General features: G+C 42.9%; 1 protein-coding gene across 4 annotated transcripts in view; it reads left to right on the top strand.

The window, feature by feature from the left end:
- SESN1 (sestrin 1) overlaps window positions 1-27,946 on the top strand; it is a 137,892-nt gene that overhangs the window by 95,972 nt on the left and 13,974 nt on the right. Inside the window, exon 1 of one of the 4 annotated variants that reach the window (XM_074948207.1) lies at window positions 21,609-21,788. The exons of the other annotated variants lie outside the window; for them this stretch is intronic. Coding sequence (XP_074804308.1) covers window positions 21,702-21,788 — 87 coding nt within the window. The 5' untranslated portion in view covers window positions 21,609-21,701. Of the gene's footprint in view, window positions 1-21,608; window positions 21,789-27,946 lie in introns of those variants that run through there. 4 annotated transcript variants of the gene reach the window in all.

The raw sequence follows: 27,946 nt of genomic DNA, 5'->3' as shown, positions 1-27,946 counted from the left end.
AGGTCACTGGAACTTCTTAAATTTTCTCTATAGTTTTCCTACGCTCCCAATTTCCCCCACTCTAGTGCGGTGTTGGGGTGGAGAAGGCATTTAACTCGGGTTACAGTTAAAATATAGAAATTGAACTTAAAGGAACTGAAAATCTTTTGGGTTTCACACTCTGCTGCTCTCAGACATAGGACTGTACCCTTGGAGGTGTCAAGTGTAAGAGAGTAGAAAGTCTACAAAACAGCTCACAAAGTCTGGAACTGCTGACCGGAGGGCACCCAAGGCTGTAAAGCCATCGTCCTCATTCAGTTCGATTCCATTCCACTTGATTTAATTCATTTTTGATGCACTTTAGTATGAGTGCCTTCCAGACTAGCTTTTGTCACAGGTGATTGATTCTCTTTTCTCCTCAGCAGAGGGTTTTTTAAAGGTTTGTTTTTCTTTTAATGGCTGTGGGACATGCATTATTGAGGACAAAGCTAAAGAAGTGTGCCTTGCGCTTGGAATGAGACGTGGTGATGTTTGAGGTGGTTCTTAGATCCTCTGGGAGTTTGTTCAACAGTCTGGAACCAGCCCCAGAGAAAGCTTTCTCTTGCACAGACTAGCTTTTCCCTTGTGGGTAGCGCCGTTGTGCTTCAGGAGCAGAGTAATTGAATGGTCTTTAGCTCAGAACTTCAGGCAATCTTTTAGGTATCCTGGGCCTAGACCACTGAGTACCTTGAAGATGAGAACAATGTTTTAGGCAGAAGGAAGGGCTTCTGGGCTATGTTTTCCCAACTTGGGGTGGAAGTAAGCAGAGGGCTTACAAATTCAAAGAACAAATTTAAAAGGGAAAGCTAGGGTGGTACAGAGAATAGACAAATAAGGGTTAACAATGTTTTTTATCAAAAAATGTCAAGGAAACTTGGAATGAAAAATTGATTAATAGACTGAGTAAAAACAAGATGCACATGGGGGGAAGCTTTCTAAACTTAGCTTGATGGTGAGAAGAAAATATCTAGCAGAGCTCTAAATAAAAATTACAACATGAAAAAAAATTGTCCCTCTGTCTTTCCGTTTTTGGGACCAGAGAGATTTTTTTCAAGGATGTGCTAGAAATGTACTTAAACAAATCTGACCCCTTGCACTGTCATATGAGATTTTGGATTTGGTTTATTAAACATTATTGACGTGTCAGTGATTGCTGGGAATTGTAATGAGATGCCATTTTGGACAAACTTTGGTTAAGAGAATGTTACAACTTACGAGGCAATTTAATAGTCTACCTAAGATTAATAGTCTCCAGAGGACAAAATAGAATGTGGGGTGGGGCATGAAGCCATCCACATAGAATTTTCTTTTTTTTCCCCTTTGGTTTCAGATCTGTCTTAATCTGTCCTGTGTGGAAAAGTAATTTTTGTGTTCAAATAGGCCCATTCTAATGAATACAGAGTTTATAAGACTTAAAAAAAAAAAAAAAAAAGAGAGACCTGAATTTTGTCCTGTCCCTTCTCCTTCTGAATCCAAGATGGCTACTACTTTAAGTGTGATAAGATGCTAGATTTTTAGAAGACTGTATTTTGTCAGTTGTGATGCCTCTTGTTTTTGTGTTTAAAGTTGGAAGCCAGCTTTATGTGATTAAGCTTTAATTGTAAGCTTTTCATAGGAGAGACTATGTTCTTTCACTTCATATAGCTACCATCTAGCTGTGGGTGCTACCATAATAATAAATATCCGTTCTAGTGACATGCAGTTTCATATAACTACATAGCTTTGAATGTAACTTTCTGCAACAGTAGTTTAGTAATCTAGAGCTGTAGTGTTGCAATCTCCTTTTTTTTTTTAATTTTAGTGATGGGCACAAGCAAGCAGCCAAGAAGCAAGTTTTTTGGCATGTAACTCACTGTTTCTCTCCATCAACCTCTGGGGAAGGTGTGTATCTTAATTAAAAAAAAATCTGGCAAGGAGCTCTTTCTTCAGAATAACCCGCATAAATACACCTTTAATCCACCTACTTACAGTAGTCTTAGAAGCCATAAATCCTTTTTTTGTGTCCTTGCCAAAGCATAAATAATCTTCAGATCTCAACTCCTTACTCTATATAAATTAAACTTCAAAGTACTTTTAATGTCTAGTAATTCTTTTCCTTGGTTGTGGAGGAGGTCTTTAAATTTGGATAAACTGGGTAAAATGACGCTTGGTGAAAAACTGAAATCTTGAGTAAAGGCAGGAATTACTGAAGAATGACTATCTTTGGTGGAATAATAAAAAGGGGTGTTGTGTGACAAGGCGGTTAGTCCATTTGCCCTTTAAGGATGAAGATATGGCTATAAAGAAAATAATGCCTAAGGGTAAATATAAAACTGACATCTCAAATGCAGATAAGGCTCTAAGACTGGACAGTAGATGTAAGGCCCAGTCTACAGGACTAGCTCCAACTCTGTCTCTTTTCTGGTCTCTGAGTGCACCCCCTCAGGTATTGGGCTTTGTGCCTTTACCTGTCCTGAGGCGGAATTCTGTAGTTCTGCTCTTAGACCAGGCCTTGGGCGGCAGTGCCCTGTGCTTACCCAGCAGATCCAACTGCATTGTGGCACCTGTCATTCTTCCTTACAGAATCTGAGACCAGCGGTATATACAGTGATAAAGTAGCCTTCTGAAAACTGTAGCAGGAGCAGAGAGAATTCTCTTATGCCCTGTCCTCTGGAACCCCTTGAGCCTAAGGTCTTGTCTACACTTGTCAAGGTTCCTTCCCCACTCTGAACTCTAGGGTACAGATGTGGGGACCTGCATGAAAACCCCCTAAGCTTATTTTTACCAGCTTGAGTTAAAACTTCCCCAAGGTACAAACTATTTTACCTTTTGTCCTTGGACTTTTATTGCTGCCACCTCCAAGCGACTAACAAATATATAACTGGGAAAGAGCCCTCTTGGAAACGTCTTTCCCCCCAAAATCCTCACCAAACCCTACACCCCCTTTCCTGGGGAAGGCTTCATAAAAATCCTCACCAATTTGCATAGGTGAACACAGACCCAAACCCTTGGATCTTAAGAACAATGAAAAAGCAATCATCTCCATTCCTTTTCTGTTCCTGGCAAAAACAACACACAGACAGAGAGAACCTTTTGTTTCTTCCCACTCCAGCTTTGAAAGTATCTTGTCTCCTCATTGGTCATTGTGGTCAGGTGCCAGCGAGGTTATCCTAGCTTCTTAAACCTTTACAGGTGAAAGGGTTTTTCCTCTGGCTAGGAGGGATTTTAAAGGTGTTTACCCTTCCCTTTATATTTATGACAACACTACACAGTTTTGTCGACAAAAGTCAGCTTTCGTCACCAAAACTAAGCACTACAAACCCGGGACATTCAGAGTTAAGGTTACATTTAACAGAAATCCATACGTATTTTAAGTATGAAAATGCATAGATTCACAAGTTTTAAGGCCAGAATGGACCATTAGATCATCTCATCTGAACTTCTGTGTAATTTCACCCAGTTACTCCTATATTGTACCCAATAACTTGTGTTTCACTAAAGCATATCTTCCAGAAAGGCATCCAGTCTTTATTTGAACATATCTAAGAAAAGGAGAATCCATCACTTCTGTTGGTAGTTTGTTCCAATGCTTAATCACCCTCAGTATTTAATGTTACATTCAAACTGGCAACAGTCAGTTAGAGCGACTGCTAAAACATTTGTTTACCTTTAGCTAACCAACTGAGAGAAAGAAAAGAGAGAACTTAATTAAGAACATTCAGTTCTACATTTAATGTGGTAGAGCAAGTCAAAGCACTCAGTTACCACTTAATTCTGCAGTCACTTTGGCACAGCAAGTCACATGTGAGTCACATGACTTAACACTCAGCTCTGCAAGCAGCAAGGTCAGTTAGGCCATGTCTACACTACAGAGTTAAGTCAACTTAAATTACGTTGATGTTCATCAGCCGCTTTAATTACATTGGTTGTGCACGTCCATACAACACTCCTTGTGTTGACGGAGCACGTCCATAGTCAGTGCTCTTGCATTGACAGTGTGTGTTGTATCCCACTGTGCAACTTGCCACATTCTGCCGCTGGGAGCTCTGGGAACAGATCATGGTGCATAATTGAGGCATGCTCACCATCCAAGGGCAATTCTTTCCATCCCATCATTCCATGAGTTTCTGACTTCATTTCGCGCTGTCTTTTAACAGCTCTTGTTAACTGTGCACCTACCATCTCTGCCTGAAAGCATGGATCCTGAACTGCTGACCAGTATGGTGAAGAGTGTTATGAACACAATGCGCTGGTCCTGCAGTATTTCATGACCTGTGAATCAGAAAGTGAACCGGTGGTGCTTACCCTTCTGTGTACCTCTGAAAGAAATAATTCATGATTGCTGCTGGCATTCATGGACCAGCTGCACATAGTGGACTGTCGATACTGGGCTCAGGAAACAAACACTGAGTGGTGGGATTGCATTGTGATGCACTTATGGGATGACTAATGATGGCTGCAGAACTTTTGGATATGTAAATCTACCTTCCTGGACCTGTGTGCGGAGCTTGCCCCAGCACTGCGATGCAAGGACACCAGACAGAGCTGCCCTCACTGTGGAAGAAGCAAAATTTGATCGCTGTGTGGAAGCTGGTGACTCCAGACTGCTACCAGTCAGTCACAAAACAGTTTGGGTTTGGAAAATCCACTGTGGGGGCTGCAGTGGTGCAAGTGTACAGGGCCATTAAGTGCCTCCTGCTACAAAGGACTGTGACTCTCGGTAATGTACAGGAAATACTTGATAGGGAATCCCATTGCTTCAAATCTAACTGTGGTGAGGTGATAGATTGGGGCCAAAACTGGGTTATGCATTCAGACCATCTTGAGTCAGAGAACATCAACTGAAAGGGCTACTTCTCTACAGTCTTGCAGGCACTGGTGGATCACTGGGGCCGCTTCACTGAAATCAATTAGGGGTGGTCAGGGAATGTGCATGATGCACGTATCTTTAGGAACACTGGACTGTATAGAAAGCTGCATGCTGGAACATTCTTTTCAGTCCAGAAGATTCAAATCAGGGATCCATAAATGCCCATAGTGATCCTGGGAGACCCCACCTACTCTTTGTTCCGGTGGCTCATGAAGCCTTATACCAGGAACCTAGACAGCAGCAAGGAGCGCTTCAACAATAGGCTCAGCAGGTGCCAAATGAACATTGAATGTGCCTTTGGCCAATTAAAAGGTTGCTGGCACTGCCTTTTTGGCAGGTTAGACCTGAATGAGGAAAATATTCTAGTGGTCATAGCAGCCTGCTGTGCCCTGCATAACATTTGCAAAGCGAAGAGGGAAAAGTTTCCCCAGAGTAGAGCATTGAGATAGATCTGGCTGCTGATTTTGAGCAGCAAGATACCAGGACAATTAGAGGGGCACAGCAGGGAGGCTATTCAAATTAGGGAGGCTTTGAAGGACCATTTTGACAGTTATTCCCAGTAATGCGTATTTATGTGATTCGTTCGGCCACACAGTGTTTTCTTGCCACCTTGAATGACCCCTGTAGTCCTTACTTCCTGAGCATTAATTGTACTGAGCAAATATTCCTGCCTATAACCACTGTGCTTGAATGTTAATACCAACTAATGTGTATACTACAAATAAAGACTCATTTTATTTCAAAGACTAAAGTTCAATTACAGAACAAAACACAAACTTTTTTGTCAAATGGGACATGGTAATGAGGAACAGTCTCAGTTATGGCTCTCTCAGCTGTGTGTAACTCCAGCTTTCGTTGTGAAACCAATCCCTAGGGGTGGAGTGCACAGGATACTGCAAGGGACTGGGAACATGCGAGGAATGTAGTGGGGAAGTTTGGGGAGGGCATGGAACCAAGTTCTGTATTGATTGCAGGGAGAGTCATGCATGGATGTGCTCAGACTGCAGCTTAGTGAGGCACCTGAGCATCTCTGTTTGGCCCTCCAGCAGCTTTATCATCCGCTCTTGCCCCTCCTTTCCAGGCTATACAGCCTGAGTCTTTCATTGATTGTTTCCCTCCACTCTCTGGTTTCACTATGTGCTGTATCTGTTGACTGTAGCTCTTTGTGAAACATATTCTCTTTACTCCTCCTGGTTCTCCGCCTTACCTGACAGAGGCGCTCCGCTGGTGTGGAGGAGAGGGTCTTCAAGGGCACATCTGCAGAAGCCAAAGAAACAATGAACAGAGACAGTATTGTGAGTTTGCTCACAGTTGTGAATCACAAAAGTGACATACCCCTCTTTGTCACGGTCCCTTTGCTAGCACACAGCTTGGCAAGAGTCCGAAATATGGTGAGTTCGGCGGGGGTGAGGGAAGGGAAGGGGGAATGGGGCAAGAGGGGACAAAGAGTCTGGGTGGTTTGCAAAGAGGGTCACTACACGTGCCTAGGGACAGTATTCTAAATACTGGCACCCTTTCCCAAAAGCTAGGGTAATCAAACCCAATATCTCGCTCCTGACGGTAACCCAAGATACAAGGGTGCACCTCCTGCATGCATGCGGCTTCAGACCGGGTCCATATGTTGCTCGCCTGCGTGCTGCTCTGGTCCCTGCAGAAATAAATGCTGGTTGACATAGCAAAGTTTCCTACAGTGGGGGAAGAAACAAGGCAGCTCTGCCAGGGAACCTTCGGCAGAGGATTGCAGAATACTCTCAGGAAAGTTTCCTAGAGCTCATTATGCAGGATTCCCGGAACATTCCAGTATACATTAACAAACTTTGCCACTAGGTCCCCACTACGTAGTTGCATAGGCTCATTTGTTAATTTCTGTCACTTATCCCTCTTCTACCATATAATAAGGTATACGAGCAGGGCCCTACGAAATTCACGGCCATGAAAAATGCATCATGGACTGTGAAATATGGTCTCCCCTGTGAAATATGGTCTTGTGTGCTTTTACCTTAACTCTACAGATTTCACGGGGGAGACCAGCGTTTCTCAAATTGGGGGGCGGTCACAAGGTTATGGGGGAGGGGTTGCTGTACTGCCACCCTTACGTCTGCACGGGCTTCTGAGCTGGGTGGTTGGAGAGCAGCAGCTGTTGGCCAGACGCCCAGCTCTGAAGGCAGTGCCCTGCCAGCAGCAGCACAGAAATAAGGGTGGCAATACCATACCCTGCCACCCTTACTTCTGTGCTGTTGCCTTCGGAGCTGGGTGGCCGGAGAGTAGCAGCTGCTGACTGAGGGCCCAGCTCTGCAGGCAGCAGTGCAGAAGTAAGGATGGCAATACCATACTATGCCATACTTCTTCTGTGCTGCTGCTGGCAGCGGCTCTGCCCTCAGAGCTGGGATCCTGGCCAGCAGGATCTGCTGCTCTCTAGCTGCCCAGCTCTGAAGGCAGCGCCGCTACCAGCAGCAGCACAGAAGTAAGGGTAGCAGTACCACAATGCCCCCTACAATAACCCTGTGACCACCACACAACTCCTTTTTGGGTCAAGACGCATACAATTAGAACACTGTGAAATTTCAGATTTAAATAGCTGAAATCATGAAATTTATGATTTTTAAAATCCTATGACTGTGAAATTGACCAAAATGGACTGTGAATTTGGTAGGGTCCGATACATGAGAACTCAATCTCCTCGCACCATTTTGGGATAATTATAACATACCTGTACTTGTTTTACCCTTAAATTACTGACATAATCTCAACCTCTAACTTCATTTTAATGTAGTTTGTCTTGTATAATTAAGAGATAAGGTCCAATAGAAGGACTCTGGACGTTATTGCTGAATATACATAGAGCAGACACATGGACCCTTAGGGTAGTGGGATTTAAACCTTTGTGCACTCTCCTGAAAGAAACCTGGGGAAAGTAGGTAAAACTCACCAAAACAAAAAGTTAAGAACAGATTTTTATGATGTATTCAGCAAATTTCATTTACCAAAGATAATGGAAGCAGGTATTTATGAAATCATTGGGAGGTGAACTATCTCCAATTCAACAGGTTAATTAATATTTGGAGGATTTTCTTGCAAGGCCAGGAGAACATCACCAGAGAGACATTTAAATTGTTTCATTTAACTAAAACAACAACGTTAAGTATTCTGGATTTTTTTCTTCAACAGCAAGCGTAATATTTTAACGAAAAAGCATATGTCCTTCGCTTCTCAAATTTATCTCCAGACTTCTTCTCCTTGTCCAGATTTATTCCACCCCCAACAATTTTCTATTCATTGAACTTTTTGAAACTTTTCACTTTTAGAGAGAGGTAAGGGACTGATTCTGTGTATACAAATTTGCAGAGGGACAAATAGGGTTGAGGTCTGTTATTTCTCACCTCTATATATTTATTTATTTATTTTAAAACATTTTTGCTGTTAACAAGCATGTTACCTCTGGAGACACAAATCCACAGTTTGAGAATTGCAAAACTGAGCATCTATGATGGTATCTACTAGACTGAGCACTGAGTCCCATTGGGTGGATAAAAAGATTAACCTAAATAATCTATACAGAAGCCCCTGGAACCCCATAAGATTGGGTCCCTAATCCATGAACTATTAGAACTCATTTACAAAACTTTTCTTAAACATTACATGAATATATTGTCTCATACTATAGAATTAGAATTTATAATCCCTATTCCATGATGAGATATAATGTATCTTAATTAAAACTATCTTTAGATAGGTTTTTTCCTCAAAAATCCGATTTAAATCAAAAAGCTGCTGCCACTGCCCCTGCAGGAGAGAGCAGGGGGCAGAGAAGAGCGGGCCAGGCCGGGTCCCCTTTGGAGCATGGGCCCTTTGCCATTGCGCCAGTGGCGCCATGGTAAATCCGGTACTGCATCTAGAAACTATTAAGCAGCCAACGCAGAGCAAAGAACTCTCAACCTGCAGCTGAAAAACCTTCTGTTCAGTAACAGGGCGACTACGTTCTTCATCCATTTATATTTTGGGCTCAAGGTATAGTCCCACTTGAAGTCTTAAGATAATAACAAAGGCATGAATTGTGGTAGCAAGGTCCACGTCTGAAAGAAATGGTTGCAATTTCATAATCAGACACAGATAGAACATGCAACCCTGGATGTTGCTGTGATATGATAATCTAACCATTATTCCTTGCAAATTTACTGCACATTCTGTGCACCTCACTACTTGAATATTGTCCCTGATGTTAACCCTGTCTTTTCCTTTGTTTGCTTTTATAAATGTAACTCTAATGTATCGTCTTAGACCAACATACATAATTCTGCTATTCCTTGGTGTTAGCATTCTTCAAATACTTGTGATTATCAATGTTTTTCAACTTTCAGCCAAGCTGTACATTTTAGTTAATATTCTTTATTCTTTTACAGACTTAAAACAAAATTCACACTTTATAAGCCTTTGACTATATATTTATATTGTTTCCATTTAGGAGGAAAACATTCTAACTATATCTTTTCGTACACAACTACTTATTCCAGGTTTGTTATTAAAGCCTGAAAGCATATTCTGATATTGTTTAAAAACAGTTACTACCCCAGGTAGATTCAGCACTGATGTCATTTGCACGCCAAACAAAATTACTGTATGCCAAAGTAAAACGTTAGTCTGTCTGGACACTCAAAGTTGAGAACTGGATATGCTTAAAAGGATACCTTAAAGGTATCTTGGGTCCAAATTACAATATTGTGGGTTTAACTATTACTAAAATAAAATGTTTAAAATCTGTAAATCAGAACTTGAAAAACGTATCAATCTCTACTAACCTTGGACTAGGTTTGCTAGCTAGGGTGAAAAGTACACTTGCCACCAATTCACCCATAAATCACACCCCTTTTGTACTGCACCAAATTGTGACATGTCAATCCACTTTCTGTTTAACAAACTTAAAAATATGTGACATCAGGCTTGACAGTGGCTGAGTGTTCTGGCCCCAATATGGCAAAGTATTTATGGATGTGCTAAATCAATGGGACTACTCACATGCTTTTCTGGATCTGGGACAGAGTGCACAGCACCTAGCAGGGTCAAGCCCTTACTATGACTTTCTTGCTTTTGTTTTACCTTCTTTCCCTTCCTCCTACTATCATAGATCATGGTGTGTGTATTTATATATTGCTGTCAATGTCTGTTGCCTGATCTTGACAACTGTGCCATGTTAAAAACAAAACTAAAAAATGCACAGCTTATTCCTTTTTCTAATTCAGTATTTATTTGACAGTCCATTGTTTTATCGTTTTCCCCAGGTCTTCATAATTTTATACTATTTTACCTCATATGAATATTAAAATCTTAACCACTCATGCTTCTTAAATTGTCATTATGACCATGATTTTTGAATCTCTTTAATGGGCTAAAAAATACTAGTAACTAGAGGCTACTAAAGCTTCCTATATTTTGTTAGTTTTTCTGTACTTTGTGAAACCACAAGGAAAACTGAAATAGCAAGGATTCAGTTTACATTTGCACCTCTACGAGAGATAAAAACATCAGGTTTTTTTCTAAACAAGTGTGAAAGCAATGTGGCTAGATTTTGTCCTTAGTCATACACCACAGTATAGTTTCAATTCTGTAGATGAGAAACAGGGAACAGTTTTGCCACTGAGTGTCATATAGTGACTTGATACTGTCTAGAATGTTTATAACCGAAACTGATTTTTATCCATTGTTTTAACCATCAGTGTTCTAAAAGTAGAGCATTATGGCATGCTACAATAACATCTGTTATGCCCAAAGAGCACACTTGATTGAGATTTTTAAAGTAAACTTTAATTTTTCATTCTCTTCCTGTGTATGCAATTTGCACTATTCTTCTGTTTCTTAACAGCAATATTTGGGTTTATTAAGAAGTGTGCTAACTGTAGTATATAGTACCTTTTTAAAACCTTAAAATTGGCTAGTATGACCTTCTGGGTGAAGAGGGGTGTGTTTAAGTACTTGGAGTCTGTAAGGTTAGTGCTGGGCCTGGAGGGCGTAGTTGGCTGGACAGCAGGTTCCAACTCTCTGAGGGGGTTGTCAGATAGGTCTGCACCCTGAAAGTGTGCCTAGGGACCCAGAGATTGGGGCAGTGGCTGGGCTCCATTCAAGCTCCAGGAGCTTGAAACACTATGGGGATATAGAGTGGCAGAGGCTTGAATTTTCCTCTCAGCAGTCCAGGAGGGAGGGGGGCAGCTCTCATTTGGATCTGTGACAAAACTGTTGCTAAAAATTATTTGAAATAAGTGATAGGAACTCTTTATTAATATAGTAGAGATGAGTGCTGCCAACTCAATTTTATCACAGATCTCACAAATACATGGTGGTTTTCTCACATCCCCATCTCCTGAAGTAATAGGATTATGAGTTTCTCAGGACTTGTGTACATAGGAAAATTTACCAGCATAATTATACCACTATAATTATATAACTCCCCTTGTGGATACTTTTATTTTGGAGTTAGAGTGTTATAGAGTCTAAGGCCAGAAGGAACCACTAGGTCATCTAGTTTGACCTCCTGTATATCACAGACTACAAACACCACCCAGCACCCATATGCTAAACCCAGCCACCAAAATGAAATCAAAGTACTACAGCCCACAATAGACTAGACTGTTATGTGTCACACGCAGAGAATAGGAGGGACCGAGATACACCAGTGCTTGAGGCCCCTGCAGTGATGGGGAAATGATAAAGTGAGATATACCCAGATAATCCTGGCAGGTGACACATGCTTCCATGCAGAAGAGAGACAAAAGCCCCTCAGGGTCACTGCCAATCTGACTTTGGGGAAAATTCCTTCCCACCCCACATAGTGCGACCACTTAGAGCCTGAGTATGTAAGCAAGAGCCAGCCAGTCGCCCAAGTACTTGTCAGGGAGAAAGCTCTGTGCCATCTCAGAGCTCAAACCTACCCTATCCCATGTCCCATTTCCAGCCATGGGTATCCCTGATGCTTCAGAGGAAGGAGATTAAAATGTAACCCTTCTGCCAGGTGGAGCTGGCAGCAACCAGGGCTGGGTTCAATATCTATGGGTTCAACAATACAACACAGAACCGGCTCGAGCCCCCATCCAGTGACCTGGGGAAATTACACACTACCCCTGGGCACCTCTGAGAGGCAATACTTCCCCACTCGCAAGCTCAAAGTTTGAGTGTAGAAAAGAAACTTTTATTGAAAGGAGGGAAGTCACCCGACAAGAATTAGGGAAAATGCCACGAGCAGGACTCATAATCATAAAACTGTGAGCAGGACACCCATCCCAGAGTGAGTGGGGCAGTGTGTTCTACCTCATGTTCTTGAGTTCTACAACCAAAAGTTCCTTTGCTGTGCCTCTCTCTACTCCCTTACCATACCCCACTCACTGTGGTTGTCCTTGGTCAGTGAGGATCCAGAGGTGCATCTGTGTGAGTTCACCTCCCACGTGGGGAAGAAAGCACTCTGCTTGCTCAGCCATCTGAGCACTTGCTCTGGCTGCCTGCCTGCCGCTGTTCCTTCCCTCTAGCCGCCCTGCTAGCCGCTGTTCCTTTCTGCTGGCCCCTTGCTGCGTGCTTATTCCACTCGCCGGTTGCCTCTCTGCTGTGACCTCTGCAGGTCAGTCTCTTGAGAGTCCACCTAACTCTTAGTGATTATCAGCTCTTAGTGATGCAAGCTGGGCAGAAACGCTGTCGCCCCACAAGTATTTGCAGCTCTAGTGAGCACTTAACATAACAGAAACTGCTATTGGAACCTATTTAGCCCTATCTTTGAACAGTGCAGAGGAATAGTTTAAACAAGACCGAGGACCCTCAGGGAGAGTCCATATCTCCTGTCTGGGACACCTGTCCCCATTCCTATTATTTTCACAGGGATCTGGCATTCAAGCCCCTGCCTTAGCGAGTCTCTTTCATCTGAGGGTGACCTCTCAATTGGGACAGACTTAGCACAGTTCTGCTCCCCTTTAATCATACAATAAAAAAGATAACATTAATAACATTTCACTACCCCTGCATTCAGTATTAAAGTGATTTGTAACTCAACACCAGCCAAATTTGATCACTTGGAGCTACGCAGCTCCTGTCTGCTGGATACCTACGCAGAGTAGGTGTGTTCACGTAAATACAGTTTGCTCCTGAAGTCTCTCCCCATCGTCAACTAGCTGTCAGGGGAGAGTTCATTCAGACCCTGCTTACATCTAAAAAAACCCACCCAAACCCCAAACCTTCTTGTAGTACATTAGAGGAAAAAATCCCTTCCTGATCCCTGCCTGGAGGCTGTTGCAGAACTTCACCTGTCTGGTACTTCACATGGAGATTTTCTGGGGTAGACAAGCTCTCAGCTAGTTTCTGGTGCTCCTGGTATTGGGGGGAAAACTTGACAAAGTGAACCCCAATGGCTCAAAAAACAAAAGGCAAATAAAAAGAACCTAATATTTATTATTTTAAAATCTCATGATTTTTGGAAGCTTGTCTGATGGAATGAAAACCAGTGCCTTTGAAGTCAATGGGAGTTTTGCCAGGATTTCACCATGATTTTTTTGAATGCTTGGGTCAGGCTTGTTTGATGTGTTTTGTAGCATTTTATATTAAAACATATTATCTGTCGCTCCTAAAACACATTTTTTATAGAGCTATTGGAAATCAGGTGTCTCAGAGTAGTAAAGAACCATTTTAATATTATTTGTAAAGTTTTCCGGCGGAGAATTTTCTGATAACCCTTCCAGATTTTAATTTGATACCTGGTGCGCTAGCTATAGTAAGCATTTCAGGTGCTCCAGAGTGAGACCTCTGGTGATCTTGGATAGCTTTTTGCAATGGAAAGAATTTAAGATTTTGGGCCCCAGTCTTGCAAATGTTTACGTATGTGCTTAATTTTGCACATAAGAAGTCCTATTGACCACAGGTACTTAAAGTTAAGCTATGTGCATAAGTGTTGCAGGATCAGGATCTTTAACTTCATATCTGATCTGCCTCTTTATAGCCTTCATATAATACATTTTTTGAACTGTTGCTAAGAAAAGTCTCATTGTGAGAACTGTCTTCATAAGAGTGAAAGTACTAGAAATACCCAAAAGGAAATTGTACGTATTCTTTAAATAGAAGTAAAACTTAAGTAACCCTGACTTCTAAATAACATTCAAGGTTTGTCAACGGGGCATATATTTTTACCAGAAATACTGCTGAAAGAAGAATGGGCCTCTTCACCTTGAATAGGATACAGAGGGACCTAGGCAAATTAGAGGATTGGGCCAAAAGAAATCTGATGAGGTTCAACAAGGACAAGTGCAGAGTCCTGCACTTAGGACGGAAGAATCCCATGCACTACTACAGACTAGGGACCGAATGGCTAGGCAGCAGTTCGATATGAGAAGCTGGATATGAGTCAACAGTGTGCCCTTGTTGTCAAGAAGGCCAGTGGCATTTTGGAATGTATAAGTAGGGGCATTGCCAGCAGATCGAGGGACGTGATCGTTCCCGTCTATTCGACATTGGTGAGGCCTCATCTGGAGTACTGTGTCCAGTTTTGGGCCCCACACTACAAGAAGGATGTGAAAAATTGGAAAACATCCAGCAGAGGGCAACAAATATGATTAGGGGACTGGAACACATGACTTATGAGGAGAGGCTGAGGGAACCGGGATTGTTTAGTCTGCGGAAGAGAAGAATGAAGGGGGATTTGATAGCTGCTTTCAACTACCTGAAAGGGGGTTCCAAAGAGGATGGATCTAAACTGTTCTCAGTGGTAGCAGATGTCAGAATGAGGAGAAGTGGTCTCAAGTTGCAGTGGGGGAGATTTAGGTTGGATATTAGGAAAAAACTTTGTCACTAGGAGGGTGGTGAAGCACTGGAATGGGTTACCTAGGGAGGTGGTGGAATCTCCTTCCTTAGAAGTTTTTAAGGTCAGGCTTGACAAAGGCCTGGCTGGGATGATTTAGTTGGGGATTGGTCCTGCTTTGAGCAGGGGGTTGAACTATATGAACTCTGAGGTCCCTTCCAACCCTGATATTCTATGATTCTATGAATTGTCCCTTAGAATATATGCTAACTACTTATGCTAAACTATCTGTTCACTCTTGTATTTAGTTCTAACACTCTGGGTATGTCTATTCAGCAATGTAAGCCTGCCCTAGGATTAGTGGGACTTGTCAGTTGACCCATGTCAGGGAACCATGGGATTGAGTATTTACACTGTATTTTAACCCTATGTTAAAGATTTTCTGACCCATACTTGAAGCTAGTGCTTTGGCATCCACTCTGCAGTGTACAGACCCAAGTCAAAGTAACCCTATCCCACAGTACCTAGTACGCACCCCCTCCGCCCCCCCAGTGTCGACAGTCTAGCCATACAACTGTGTTGCACTGTGGGAAAACTCTACTGTGCCCATCTTGTTTCCTAACTGACAGTGCTATTGATGGGACTCAGGTGCCCAAAAGGAGCACGAGTTCATAAACTACATAATTAGCTCCTTTGGTGTCCATCTCAATAGAATGACTGCAATTTGAGAAGGCTTTATACTGCACTACCATCTAATCTGAGAATTGGGCCCCCGCCGCATCCCAGGAGGCAGGGATAAGGGATCCCCAGGAGGCTGTGGGGAAGTTTGGGGGCTAGCTCCCACTTACCTCCCTCACAGTGTATGCTGCCTGGACATCTCTGCACACACAGCCCCAAAGAAGGCAGTGGTGGGAGGGGGTGGATAGGTCGGAGCAAGGGACAGAGAGCAGAACGGGACCAAGAGGCTGCCCTGCAAGGAGTGGCAGGGCTCCCGGACCAGCACAGCTGGGGGAGGGATGACCCCCAACATCCTGGCAGCCAGGAGCTGCCTCCCACCTATCAGCTTTGCTCCCTGCTCTGGCCAAGCTCTATGTAGCAGTGAGGAGGAGCCAGAGCAGGAGCTGCCGCTGCTGTGAGAGGAGCAGGAACAGGGAGCGTGCTCAGCCAGGCAGAAATAGTGCTTCTGACCACTGTGCTGGCTGCCTGCATTGCTGCTCCTCTGCTACCAGGAACTCTGGAATACATCTGGAGGACTTCCGGGACCTGAGTCAAGCCAGGACCATACACATGCAGGAAAGCAATGGGGCTTGGATCCTAGGTCTCAGCTCAACATGGGCTTGGACCCTTGAGCCCTGCAGGGTTTTGGGACCCTAGGTCCAAGACCTAGGTTAGCACAAATGGTGTGTGGATGTAAGGGGGTTAGGCTTGCGCCCAGGCTTATACTGCTGTGTAGAGATGCTTCCAGAGTACCTTTCCCAGACCTGAAGAAGAGCTTTGTGTGGCTCTAAAGCTTGTCTCGCCTACCAACAGAAGTTAGTCCAATAAAACAGTGGTTCTCAACCTTTTTTCATCTGCAGACCCCTAAAAAATTTCAAATGGAGGTGCAGACCACTTTGGAAATCTTAGACGTAGTCTGTGGACCTCCAGGGGTGCACGGACCGCAGGATGAAAACCACTGTTCTTTTGTAACGACAACCTTTTGTGGACCCCTTAGACATAGTCTGTGAACCCCAGATTGAGAACCATTGCAATTAAAGACATTCCTTTACCAACTATGTATCTCTCTGTTGGAAGGCATAGTCATTTAAATTGAAACCACAAAGATTTCTCATAGTGGGATAACGTCTTATATCTCAGATTTCAGAGTGTTAGCCATGTTAGTCTGTATCAGCAAAAACTATGAGGAGTCCTTGTGGCACCTTTAGAGACTAACAAATTTATTTGGGCATAAGCTATCGTAGGCTAGAACCCTACATGCATGAAGTGGAAAATACAGGTGCAGGTATAAATACATGAAGGGGTGGGGGGTTGCCTTACCAAGTGTGAGTTCAGTCTAACGAGATAAATCAAAATAACAGCAGGATACCAAGGGAGGAAAAATAACTTTTGAAGTGGTAATGAGAGTGGCCCATTACAGACAGTTGACAAGAAGGTGTGAGTAACAGTAGGGAGAAATTAGTATTGGGGAAATTAGGTTTAGGTTCTGTAATGACCCAACCACTCCCAGTCTTTATTCAGGCCTAATCTGATGGTATCCAGTTTGCAAATTAATTCCAGTTCAGCAGCTTCACATTGGAGTCTGTTTTTGAAGTTTTTTTGTTGAAGGATTGCCACTTTTAGGTCTGTTATTGAGTGACTAGGGAGATTGAAGTGTTCTCCTACTGGTTTTTGAATGTTATTCTTCCTGATGTCAGATTTGTGTTAATTTATTCTTTTGCATAGAGACTGTCCGGTTTGGCCAATGTGCATGGCAGAGGGATGGCATATTTTCTTTTGAATAGTTCCTTCTGAACACAAGCCAGTTTTTGTCTGTGGTGTTGCAAGAGAGTTCTTCCTTGGTCCTTTGTTATATTTTGGCCTGAAGTAAGGAAGCAGTGGGAATTAAACTGTCTCTTTACTAGTTTATTTAAACTAGCTCTGAAAATATAACCACTCTCACCATCTTGCTTCTCTTTTCCATTTGTCATCTAAGCCCTTTCTGATGTTCAAGTAGGTATGGAGCAGTAACAGTCTGGAAAGACCTTGCCCATTTAGGAAAGCTAAATCCCTGTTCTGTACCAGGAAACAGAGTAAGGACCTAAAGCGCCTTCACACCTCTAGTCAGTGTAATGGTATGCTGCTATTCTATCTTCAAAAGTAGAAAATGTGCCTTGTCTTCTCAGAGGTAATTACAGGTTTCAGAGTAACAGCCATGTTAGTCTGTATTCGTAAAAAGAAAAAAGAAAAGGAGTACTTGTGGCACCTTAGAGACTAACCAGTTTATTTGAGCATGAGCTTTCGTGAGCTACAGCTCACTTCATCAGATGCATAGCATATTGTGGAAACTGCAGAAGACATTATATACACACAGAGACCATGAAACAAAACTTCCTCCCACCCCACTGTCCTGCTCGTAACAGCTTATCTAAAGTGATCATCAAGGGAGGGCCATTTCCAGCACAAATCCAGGTTTTCTCACCCTTCCCCCCGCCCCCCCACAGACACACATACAAACTCACTCTCCTGCTGGTAATAGCCCATCCCTCTTTGAAACCTCTCTTTATAATGCGCATGATAATCAAGGTGGGTCATTTCCAGCACTAATCCAGGTTTTCTCACCACCGCCACACCCCCCCCCCCACACACACACCCCCCTCCAAAAACCACACACACAAACTCACTCTCCTGCTGGCAATAGCTCATCTTACAATGTGCACAGCAATAATCCAAGTTTAACCAGAACGTCTTGGGGGGGGGGGGGGTTAGGCTACCTTGCATAATGACTTAGCCACTCCCAGTCTCTATTCAAGCCCAAATTAATAGTATCCAATTTGCAAATGAATTCCAATTCAGCAGTTTCTCGCTGGAGTCTGGATTTGAAGTTTTTTTGCTTTAAGATAGCGACCCTCATGTCTGTGATTGCGTGACCAGAGAGATTGAAGTGTTCTCCGACTGGTTTATGAATGTTATAATTCTTAACATCTGATTTGTGTCCATTTATTCTTTTACGTAGAGACTGTCCAGTTTGACCAATGTACATGGCAGAGGGGCATTGCTGGCACATGATGGCATATATCACATTGGTGGATGTGCAGGTGAACGAGCCTCTGATAGTGTGGCTGATGTTGTTAGGCCCTGTGATGGTGTTCCCTGAATAGATATGTGGGCACAGTTGGCAACGGGCTTTGTTGCAAGGATAGGTTCCTGGGTTAGTGGTTCTGTTGTGTGGTATGTGGTTGTTGGTGAGTATTCGCTTCAGGTTGGGGGGCTGTCTGTAGGCAAGGACTGGCCTTTCACCCAAGATTTGTGAGAGTGTTGGGTCATCCTTCAGGATAGGTTGTAGATCCTTAATAATGCGTTGGAGGGGTTTTAGTTGGGGGCTGAAGGTGACGGCTAGTGGCGTTCTGTTATTTTCTTTGTTAGGCCTGTCCTGTAGTAGGTGACTTCTGGGAACTCTTCTGGCTCTATCAATCTGTTTCTTCACTTCCGCAGGTGGGTATTGTAGTTGTAAGAATGCTTGATAGAGATCTTGTAGGTGTTTGTCTCTGTCTGAGGGGTTGGAACAAATGCGGTTGTATCGCAGAGCTTGGCTGTAGACGATGGATCGTGTGGTGTGGTCAGGGTGAAAGCTGGAGGCATGTAGGTAGGAATAGCGGTCAGTAGGTTTCCGGTATAGGGTGGTGTTGATGTGACCATCGTTTATTAGCACTGTAGTGTCCAGGAAGTGGATCTCTTGTGTGGACTGGACCAGGCTGAGGTTGATGGTGGGATGGAAATTGTTGAAATCATGGTGGAATTCCTCAAGGGCTTCTTTTCCATGGGTCCAGATGATGAAGATGTCATCAATATAGCGCAAGTAAAGTAGGGGCGTTAGGGGACGAGAGCTGAGGAAGCGTTGTTCTAAATCAGCCATAAAAATGTTGGCATACTGTGGGGCCATGCGGGTACCCATAGCAGTGCCGCTGATCTGAAGGTATACATTGTCCCCAAATGTAAAATAGTTATGGGTAAGGACAAAGTCACAAAGTTCAGCCACCAGGTTAGCCGTGACATTATCGGGGATAGTGTTCTTGATGGCTTGTAGTCCATCTTTGTGTGGAATGTTGGTGTAGAGGGCTTCTACATCCATAGTGGCCAGGATGGTGTTATCAGGAAGATCACCAATGGATTGCACTCCATAGAGGTGATGACATTAGGGAAAGAAAGAATGTAAAGCTCAGCTTTAGAAATGTCCAAAGCCACTGCCCAGGGTAAAGTTTTCACATTCCACACAATGTTCTGGCCTCAGTGGTTCTTGCCTCAGTGATTTCTGCATTTGGCCGCAGGATTTATAAACCCACTCCAAGAACAGCATAAACAGTTTTTCAGTATTCAGTTTTATATTTAATTAAAGTTCAAAGTTCATGGTCATATTATTCCCTTTACAGTAATTAGACTTGTTAGAACTAGTAATCTGGATGTGTAGCAATCCAAATCCCAGACTGGAAACTTTGTTTTTCGTGTTAGTTAAGGAAGTTTCTTGGGTTCTGAGCTGTTGTAATCTAACCACCTCCTCTCAAAGCTGGGGTAAGAATCAAGCATTCTCGTCTTGTTTAGATAGAATGTGGTACCTGAAACTTTTGATTTAAAATAAATATTTAAGATGTAAAATAATTAACAGAACATAGCTTTACACTTTTAATATGGATGTGAAGAGTAAACCAAATTTTACCCAGGACCTTGAACTTGAAGATGCTGTATTTACTTTTGGAAAATGGCACAAGACCAGACATGTCAAACGTGAAAAAAACGCAGAAATTGGGCTTCTCTCTCTTTTTTTTTTTTTTTTTTGCCTTAATTGGCTTGTGAGTTTCTTGTTGGCTAGTTTTAGCTTGTATCTTGTTGCTTGTTTGGCTGGTAGCTTGTTGCTTCTTTTTTTTGATCGGCTCCCAGCAAGCAGGGGCAAAGGGGGGCAAGCAGGGGAAGGGGGGGAAGAGAGTCAGGGATGCACAGCGGGCCCACCACAGTCCCAGACTGCATGCTGGGGGGCTCTAATCACATAGAATGTTGGGGTTCTTAGGGATTGGCTTGTGTTGGCCTTGTTTTGAAATGGGATTAGCTTGATTTTTGGCTTATTGTGAAAGTAGGGGTGCTTATTTACCATGTGAAAGTTGGCAACTATGCATAAAACCCCAAACCAGAACAGAAAGCTATAGTTGGGTGGGGATAACTGGGGCATCTGGGGATTTAACAGCACTGGAGTTCGGTGAAGGAAATACAATCTTTGTTTGCAGCAGTCTGTGTGTTTTGCTGATGAGATTGCAAAACATGTTTGCACAGGGATATTATGGTCTTGGGGCAGGAGCTTTCTGGCAAAATTGCTAGATGAGTTTATTTAAAGTCACACATGTATCTGCTGCATGTTAAGCTCCTATGAGCTAGCTGTTAAAAAGGCTTAATTACTTTCTTGTTTTAAAAAGCAGGTAGAGGCTCTTAAGTGAGGATGGATGGAGATGATAGATGATTGAGCGAATACATGACTTCCTAGAAAAAAATAATTTTTGTCAAACAAAAATACTGTGGTTTTTTTTCTGCCAGAGAGAGGAGCAGAGGATGCAGGAGCTGAAGAGGGATCTCCCGTCCCTCACCTCATGTGTCCCCAGTAGTCATTGTGATGGCATCTGAATAGCTGACCTCTGAAATGATCTGCCGGATGAATTGGGCAGTTAATAGTTACTTCGTAATTTAAAACCAGCTGCCTAGGCTCAATAGACGTCACCACTAGTGTCCTCAATAAGGGGCAGTTGAAGCTCTAACATTTTTCTGTGCAGTGCCAGGACTGAGGCGCAAGAAGAGCACACTCAGGGTTGCATCAGTGGATGTTTGCAGTGTAGTGTCAGAAAATGTTTCTCTGGCACATTTGGCTCCCAGCTGTAAAATCCGGGGTTCACAGTTGCTGCTGTGCATACCCTGCTCTCCCGGCCATGCTCCCTGACACAAGGGGAGCGGACTGCGACTCGAGGGGGGCACGGCTGGCTGTCCCGTGTGGCCGGCTGGCTACCCTCGCTGGGTGCCAGGGCTCCTGCAGCAAAGGCACAAATTCCCCGTGGAACTGCAGCCCCTTCCCCAGCTCCCGCCCGGGCCTCTCCGCCCCAACCCAGGGAGCGCGCGCTTCGCTCCGCCTCCCTGCCCCTCCGCCTCCCGCGCATTGGTGGCTGGCGGGAGGGGGGCCGGGCTCCGCTCGGCTTGTTTGTGCCCGTTCCGCAGCTCCCCCCGCCCCCGGGCGCTTCGCTTTAGCCTTGCCTTCGCCGCTGCCTTGGGCAGAGGGGAGCTGGCTGCGCGCTGTGCAGGGACAGGCCCGCTCCTAGCCTGAGACGCGCTTTCCCTCCCGCAGGCATGAGGCTGGCGGCCACGGCCAGCCACAACCAGGCGTACGCAGTGCAGGGGCTGCTGTGCAACCACTGCACGAGCCGGGGTTGCAAGGTAAAGATGGGGTGCTGGGGTTGGCCAGGCAACAGAGCGCGGGGGGGAGGCTGTTCTGGTGACTGGGGTCACTTGTTTTGTTTTGTTTGTGCTGAGCTGCTGGGGTAGCTACCAAAGCCACGTCTGCCTGACTCCGGGACGGCCCCTCAGCTGGGCTTCACCTGTGGGCTTAGCTTTGCCTTTTGTGGGCTACGTGTTCTGCGTGTTCTCCGCCAAGCCTAGGTGTGAATGCCCTTTCGGAGGGGAGAGCCGCCCAGGGGGTGTGCGGCTTGCTCCTGTCCGCTCGTTCCCTAGTGGCGGGGTGTGTAATTGGTGGGAGGCTAGGTATAACAAAAAGACATTCAGAATTGGAAAATACAGACTGGAACACCAGGACCAACCGCCTGTTACGCTGTGGAGTGGCTTCCAAAGGGAAGTTGTGGCAGTCCCATCATTTGAGTCATTAAAAAGTGCCCAAAGCCAATCCCTGGGAATGCACTGTAGGGAACAATCCTTTACTACAGGGAGGTTGACCAGGTTATGTAATAGGGCTCTTCTATCTCCTTTTTCTGTGATATACAAGCACACTGGCTGTTGATGCGGATTTGTCATTAGTCTTCAGAGTTAATATACAGGTGGAATGAATAGAGTCCATTCATGCTTCTCAGAGCTCTTTAAAAACAAACAAAACCACTAATTTCCTCCTCTGGATATTCTAGTGTGCCAGTCTTCTCTGCGTGTGTCTCAGATTATTAGCTTTTTGGGGCAGTGACTGTTGTCTTGTGTCTTGTCAATTCTAAGTAAATAATATTGTTCTGGCCTGTTCTCGAGACTAGGGAAGAAAACACTTAATTGGGTCATATTTGCATGTGTAGCTTTATGTATTAGATATTATGATATTGAACTTAAATAACTTTGTTAATGGCATAAAGCAGCACTGTCCAGAAAATATGATGGTAAAGTTTGGTGCTTCATATTCAAAATTAAGTTTTGTGGTTTATTATTTGTGTTGCAGTCTTAATAGTATTTAAACTTTGTTTGTTGCCTTCCAAAACCATGCTGCTTCCTCCCAGCCTCCTTTCCCCTTCCTTAAAGCTCCGGTGTTGCGAGTTTTGCTTTGGAGCTGCTCCAGTGATCTTAATACATATTTATAAAATATTTTCAACATGCATATTACAGAGATGGCACAGAAGGTTTAGACACTGGTCCTTTTTAATCCTAGCCACTTGTGACCTGAGTGAGTTTGAAACCAAGTGAAACAAGTTGTGGTCTTGGTATAGTTCCAACACAAACTCAACTTCTTATAAACTTGTGCCAGCCTTTTCCTAGAGAGGGAGAGTGTGCTGGCATAATAGAAGTGCCATGGCTAAAACTTCATTTAGATATATCTCCAGATGTGTATGTTAATATTTAATCCTTGAAGAGCCAAAAAATCACTACTACTATGTTTTTATGATTATTTATTATTAATAATAAGCGAACAAGAAACTTGAGAGTCTGTATGTTTTTGGGCAGATCACTTAGCTCCTTGTGCCTCAGTTTCTCCATCTGTACAATGCAGATAACAGTAAGCAATTCTGAGTGGGTGTTGAAAAATGTAATATTTTAAAAGCATTCTGAAATATTTAGACAGAAGGAACTTTCCACTTCATATCTAACTTGTAGAGCTAATAATATTTTAAGATCTGTTTTTAACATACAATAAAAACACTTTTACTTTCTTTGTGATGATTAAAATCAAGTACAGTAGGCCTATTGAACTTGGTAGGGTTTGTAGGAGAGCAGAATGATTATTTGTAATCATTTAAATCTGTATGTGTGAACAAGCTGAGTGCTTTTATTCTGGAATAGCTCTAGTTGTTCCTGCACAAAGGAGCTGGTGTCAAAATTTTAAAATGGGAAGAGGAAAAGAAATAAAGATCCAGCAGATGTTACCTTAATACTAATTATGGTTTGGGTCTGAAAATGCCACAGTGCGCCCTGGAGGCTTTTGGGTTGGGATGACGGTTTTAGAACTAAGTAAGGAAAACTCCTGGACCACCAGCTCTGCTACCACTGTGTCTAGAAAGAGCTTTGGTTTTATTTTTGACTTGTGTTTACAGAAGTAGTATTGTCCCTTATCTAATCCAAATTCTTCAAAGCTTTTAAGGCCTGTTGGTGCAGCTGGATAACTGTTGGGGATTCTACAGTTATAGTAATGAGCAGAATTGAAAGCCTGACTTTTAACTGAAGAATGTATCAGCTCACTGATGGAGTTACAGGGAAATCAAAATAACTTGTACTGTGGTGGCAGTCTGTGCAGTAGTTATCGTTAAGATCTAAACAATTAAGTGTTCCAAATTCATAGCATTTCAGTGTCACTACCATTGAGTTCTTGGTTTGAACTGATCTTTGAAGGGGAAGTAGGGGACTGGGGATAACATTTCCAAAAGCATGTAAAAGCCTAAATCTCTCTTAAAAATCAGACTTAGGAGCCTAAATCACTTAGGAGCTTTTGGAAATTTGACCCTAAAAGAATAGAAAAGATGCTAAGAGTATTTTTAATGTAGGCATGAAAATATACCAATATGAGATGATTCTCCATAAAAAGTGAATCCCAACGAAACTTAATTCTAGTCAAAATCATTCCTCTTGCAAATAAAATGTATTTGGCTCTTCTTAAAGGCTGTTTTGTTTCTTTAGAACTTGTGATTTTTGAGGTGGTTATGTCTGTATCCAGTGGCATTTGATACTTCATGAGGACACAAAGAATCAGATGATATTAATACTAATGTGGTTGAGTGAAGTACATTATAGTCCCACTCTGCATACAATTTGTGCGGAAGTGTTCTGCTGTTTACAGTGATTTTAGTAAATACACAAATGTATCTTTCCCAGACTTGCAACACTTGACATTGTTACTGTACTGAAGGTAAAGAGACTGTGCATGACATCAGGGAAACAAACTGCAGACTGGTTTGTGGTCGGTTTTCAGCTCATGAAAGTCCAATTAGTTTATTGCAAATTAACAATTGATAACAGTACACCATCTGGTGCATCACTCTGGTGACAGAACTATAACTGAGTTTTGAGAGAAATTTTTATGGTAACAAGGGCAAATACATCAGTGCTTTAATAGTTGGTAACCAGTGATGAGAACCAGTGATCAGAGAAAATATCATAGAGTGAGTGCAAGTGCTGTAGCAATAGCTAAAGTTAAGATAGTCTAGGCATTACCATTCTAAAGGTCCTGTTTCATTTGCTCATAACTTCAACCTTTTGGGATGAAATTTCCCATGTTTGACCTTTGTCTAGGGACAATGTGTTTTTTGTTTTAATGAGAGTAGAAATACATACTTTCTCCAAGTATTACACAATTATGACTTTTTTGGGAACATCTCTAATAATAAAGCAGCAAGACCTTGGGGTAGAACCCTGAAACTTGTCAGGAAGATAGCTCTTCAGCAGGAGAGGTGCCTTTCGTGTCTGCCCTAAAAATGTCTTGATTTGGCGGTTTTGAGGCATTGAAAAGCCATATGTAGTTTTGTAACACTTGAATAAATATCTTCCAGCATTTTAAATGAAAGCGAGCTGCAAGAAGCATGTGTGATGTAGAATTTTGATGTATGATTACACCCTGCCTCATTCAATACATCTTGTTCAGTACATTTGTTTTAATGAGAGAAGAGTGGTTATTAGGAAACATAATTAATGTTGTGCACCTGCTGCATTAATTGTGCACCATTCAGCCTTCACTTTGAGGGCCAGATGCTCAGCTAGCATACATTTGCATAAACAAATTTCCACCAGCTGAAAAACTTGCCCTGAGAGAGTCCATGGAAGGGCACGAGCATAGGACTTCAAACACCCAGATTCAAGTCTTTGCTCCACCACAGACTTTCTCTATGATGTTGGGCAAGTCACTTACAGTACATTTATGCTGCAATCCAAGGTGTGATTGTAGCATGGGTAGACATACCCATGCTAGCTTTACCCATGCTAGCACAGCTAAATATAGCATTGTAGATGCAATGGAACAGACTTCAGTTTGGGCTATATGAATATGCTGGGGACTACATTGCTAGCCTGCACTTCAGCCTATGCCCCTGTAGCTATACTGTTAGTTTTAGCAGCTAAGTGTGGGTATGTCTAGCCATGCTGCAATCGTACCTTGGACACCAGCGTACGCATTGTCTCTCTGTCTCAGTTTTTCATCTGTAAAATCAGGACAATAGCACTTCACTTCTGTGAAGTAATGGGTACATTCATTAGATGTGATGCACACAGATACTATAGTAATGGGGGCTGTGACCCAAGAACCCTCTAATGCTAACTGGCAAAAGAGTTACAGGAATGTCCTGATTCTGGAATGTACATTCTGGTTCACCAAATAATGTCATGTGAGGTGTTAAATGAAAGTCAGGGACACTCTAGTCATGAATATCATTGTGAATTGTAAGCACAGATACTGTGTAAGGAGTTAGGTATATATACTGCAAATATGTTCTTGGAGTCTAGGTATGAGTCAACTGCAGAAATGAAAGATTTCTGTCAGACAAGATGTTTTGTTCACAGTGGATGCACAGTTACATACGAAGTTATTGAAGAGATGTGAAGCCAACAGAGAGAGAACTCAGAGTAGCTGGGGGTGGTTATGCTGTCTCTGAGTACAAGCAATAAACTTTGGGGTATAAGTAGAAGGCAAAGAGACCCCCTTATCGTGCACAAAGAAAGTAAACAGACAGTGTGTTTACCTTCATGAAAATGGGATCTCAGCCAACCTTGGCTGAAAAAAGGTGTGGAGGACTTCCGGGGTGAGAAACTTCTTTAGACATGAGGTTAACCTGCTCAGTTAAGTCTAGTCTCTAGAAAGCATGTTATTTTCTTTTTATCTGTAACTGTTTGTTTCCTGTATTCTTACTGTCACTTGAGTCTTAGATCTTTGATGATAAATTTATTCTTGTTTTCTCTATAAATATATCTAAATGCTGTGATATTAAGCTAGGTGCTGATCCTGAGTTGAATTGTACAGGCTGGTGTGTGTACTGTTGCCTTGGGGACAGCAGACCTGGTATTTCTGTGAGTGTTCAGTGGATAAGGGGCTGGACACTACAGAGAAATGCTTCAAAGGGATTCTGGGGCTCGGGTGCACATATCGTTAAACTGTGAGGCAAAGTAAAGGCAGGCATAGGCAAGAGGAGATTGTGTGAGTGGCTAATGGGCTGGTGGTGTCAGGGAGCTGACACCCAGTTAAGCACAAGCAAGGCTCCTTCATGCTGGAGGTAACAAGGTGACTCTCAGTCCAAGGTACTCTGAGAACTGTCACAGGAGCTATGTAAATTTCATAGGTAGAGTGAGATGAGGCTCCTGTGTGATGTATGATTTAAAAGTATATTGTAATGCATAAGGAGGTAAAGCTAAGGTTGGACATTTTGTGACTTTCAGTGCTTAACTTTGCAATGTTAACATTCTTTTATTCCGGCTTTTAAGATGGAGCAGACATGACAGATGAAGAGATTTGCTATTGCTTATTTATACTGCAGAATCACCGAAAGGCCCCAGTCATGGTTGGTATCATATTGTGCTAGGGCTGAACAAACACGGTCCATATCCCAAATAGTTTAGAGTATCTGGGATCATAAGTTCTCACAGAAGAATTGCATCTTGAGGGATTTGAAGGAGGAGAAAGTAGTAACCTTACAGTTAGATCGGGAGGGATTTCTATAAAGAGGACAATATGGGTGGGAGACAGTTGCGGAGGTAAGGACAAGATACTTGAACTCAATGTGGTGGAAATGGAGGCCTAATGCAAAACTTCTAAGAATGGAGTGACATGTTAGAGCTACAGGAAAGGCCTTTGTGAGAAGGGGATCATTCTAAGTGTTAGTAAGAGACTGAAATTGTTACCTTGTCAGTGTAGTATTTGAAACATGGGATACAGGGAAAGTCTGAGTTAGACACAGGTGGTGATGAATGTCAGAATGGAAACTGATTTTTTTTTTTTTTTTTTTTTTTTTAGTACACAATTTAAGGTCTAAAGAACACCTCTCTATCTTAGGTAAAGTAGAACCTCAGCGTTACGAACTGACCAGTCAGCCACACACCTCATTAGGAACCTGAAGTATGCAATCAGGCAGTAGCAGAGATTTTTTTTTTTTTTTTTAAAGCAAATATAGTCCAGTACTGTGTTAAATATAACC

This window comes from Natator depressus, chromosome 3 (genome assembly GCF_965152275.1).
Source record: "Natator depressus isolate rNatDep1 chromosome 3, rNatDep2.hap1, whole genome shotgun sequence".
NCBI lineage: Eukaryota > Metazoa > Chordata > Testudines > Cheloniidae > Natator > Natator depressus.
This window is presented reverse-complemented; position numbering and strand designations above follow the sequence as displayed.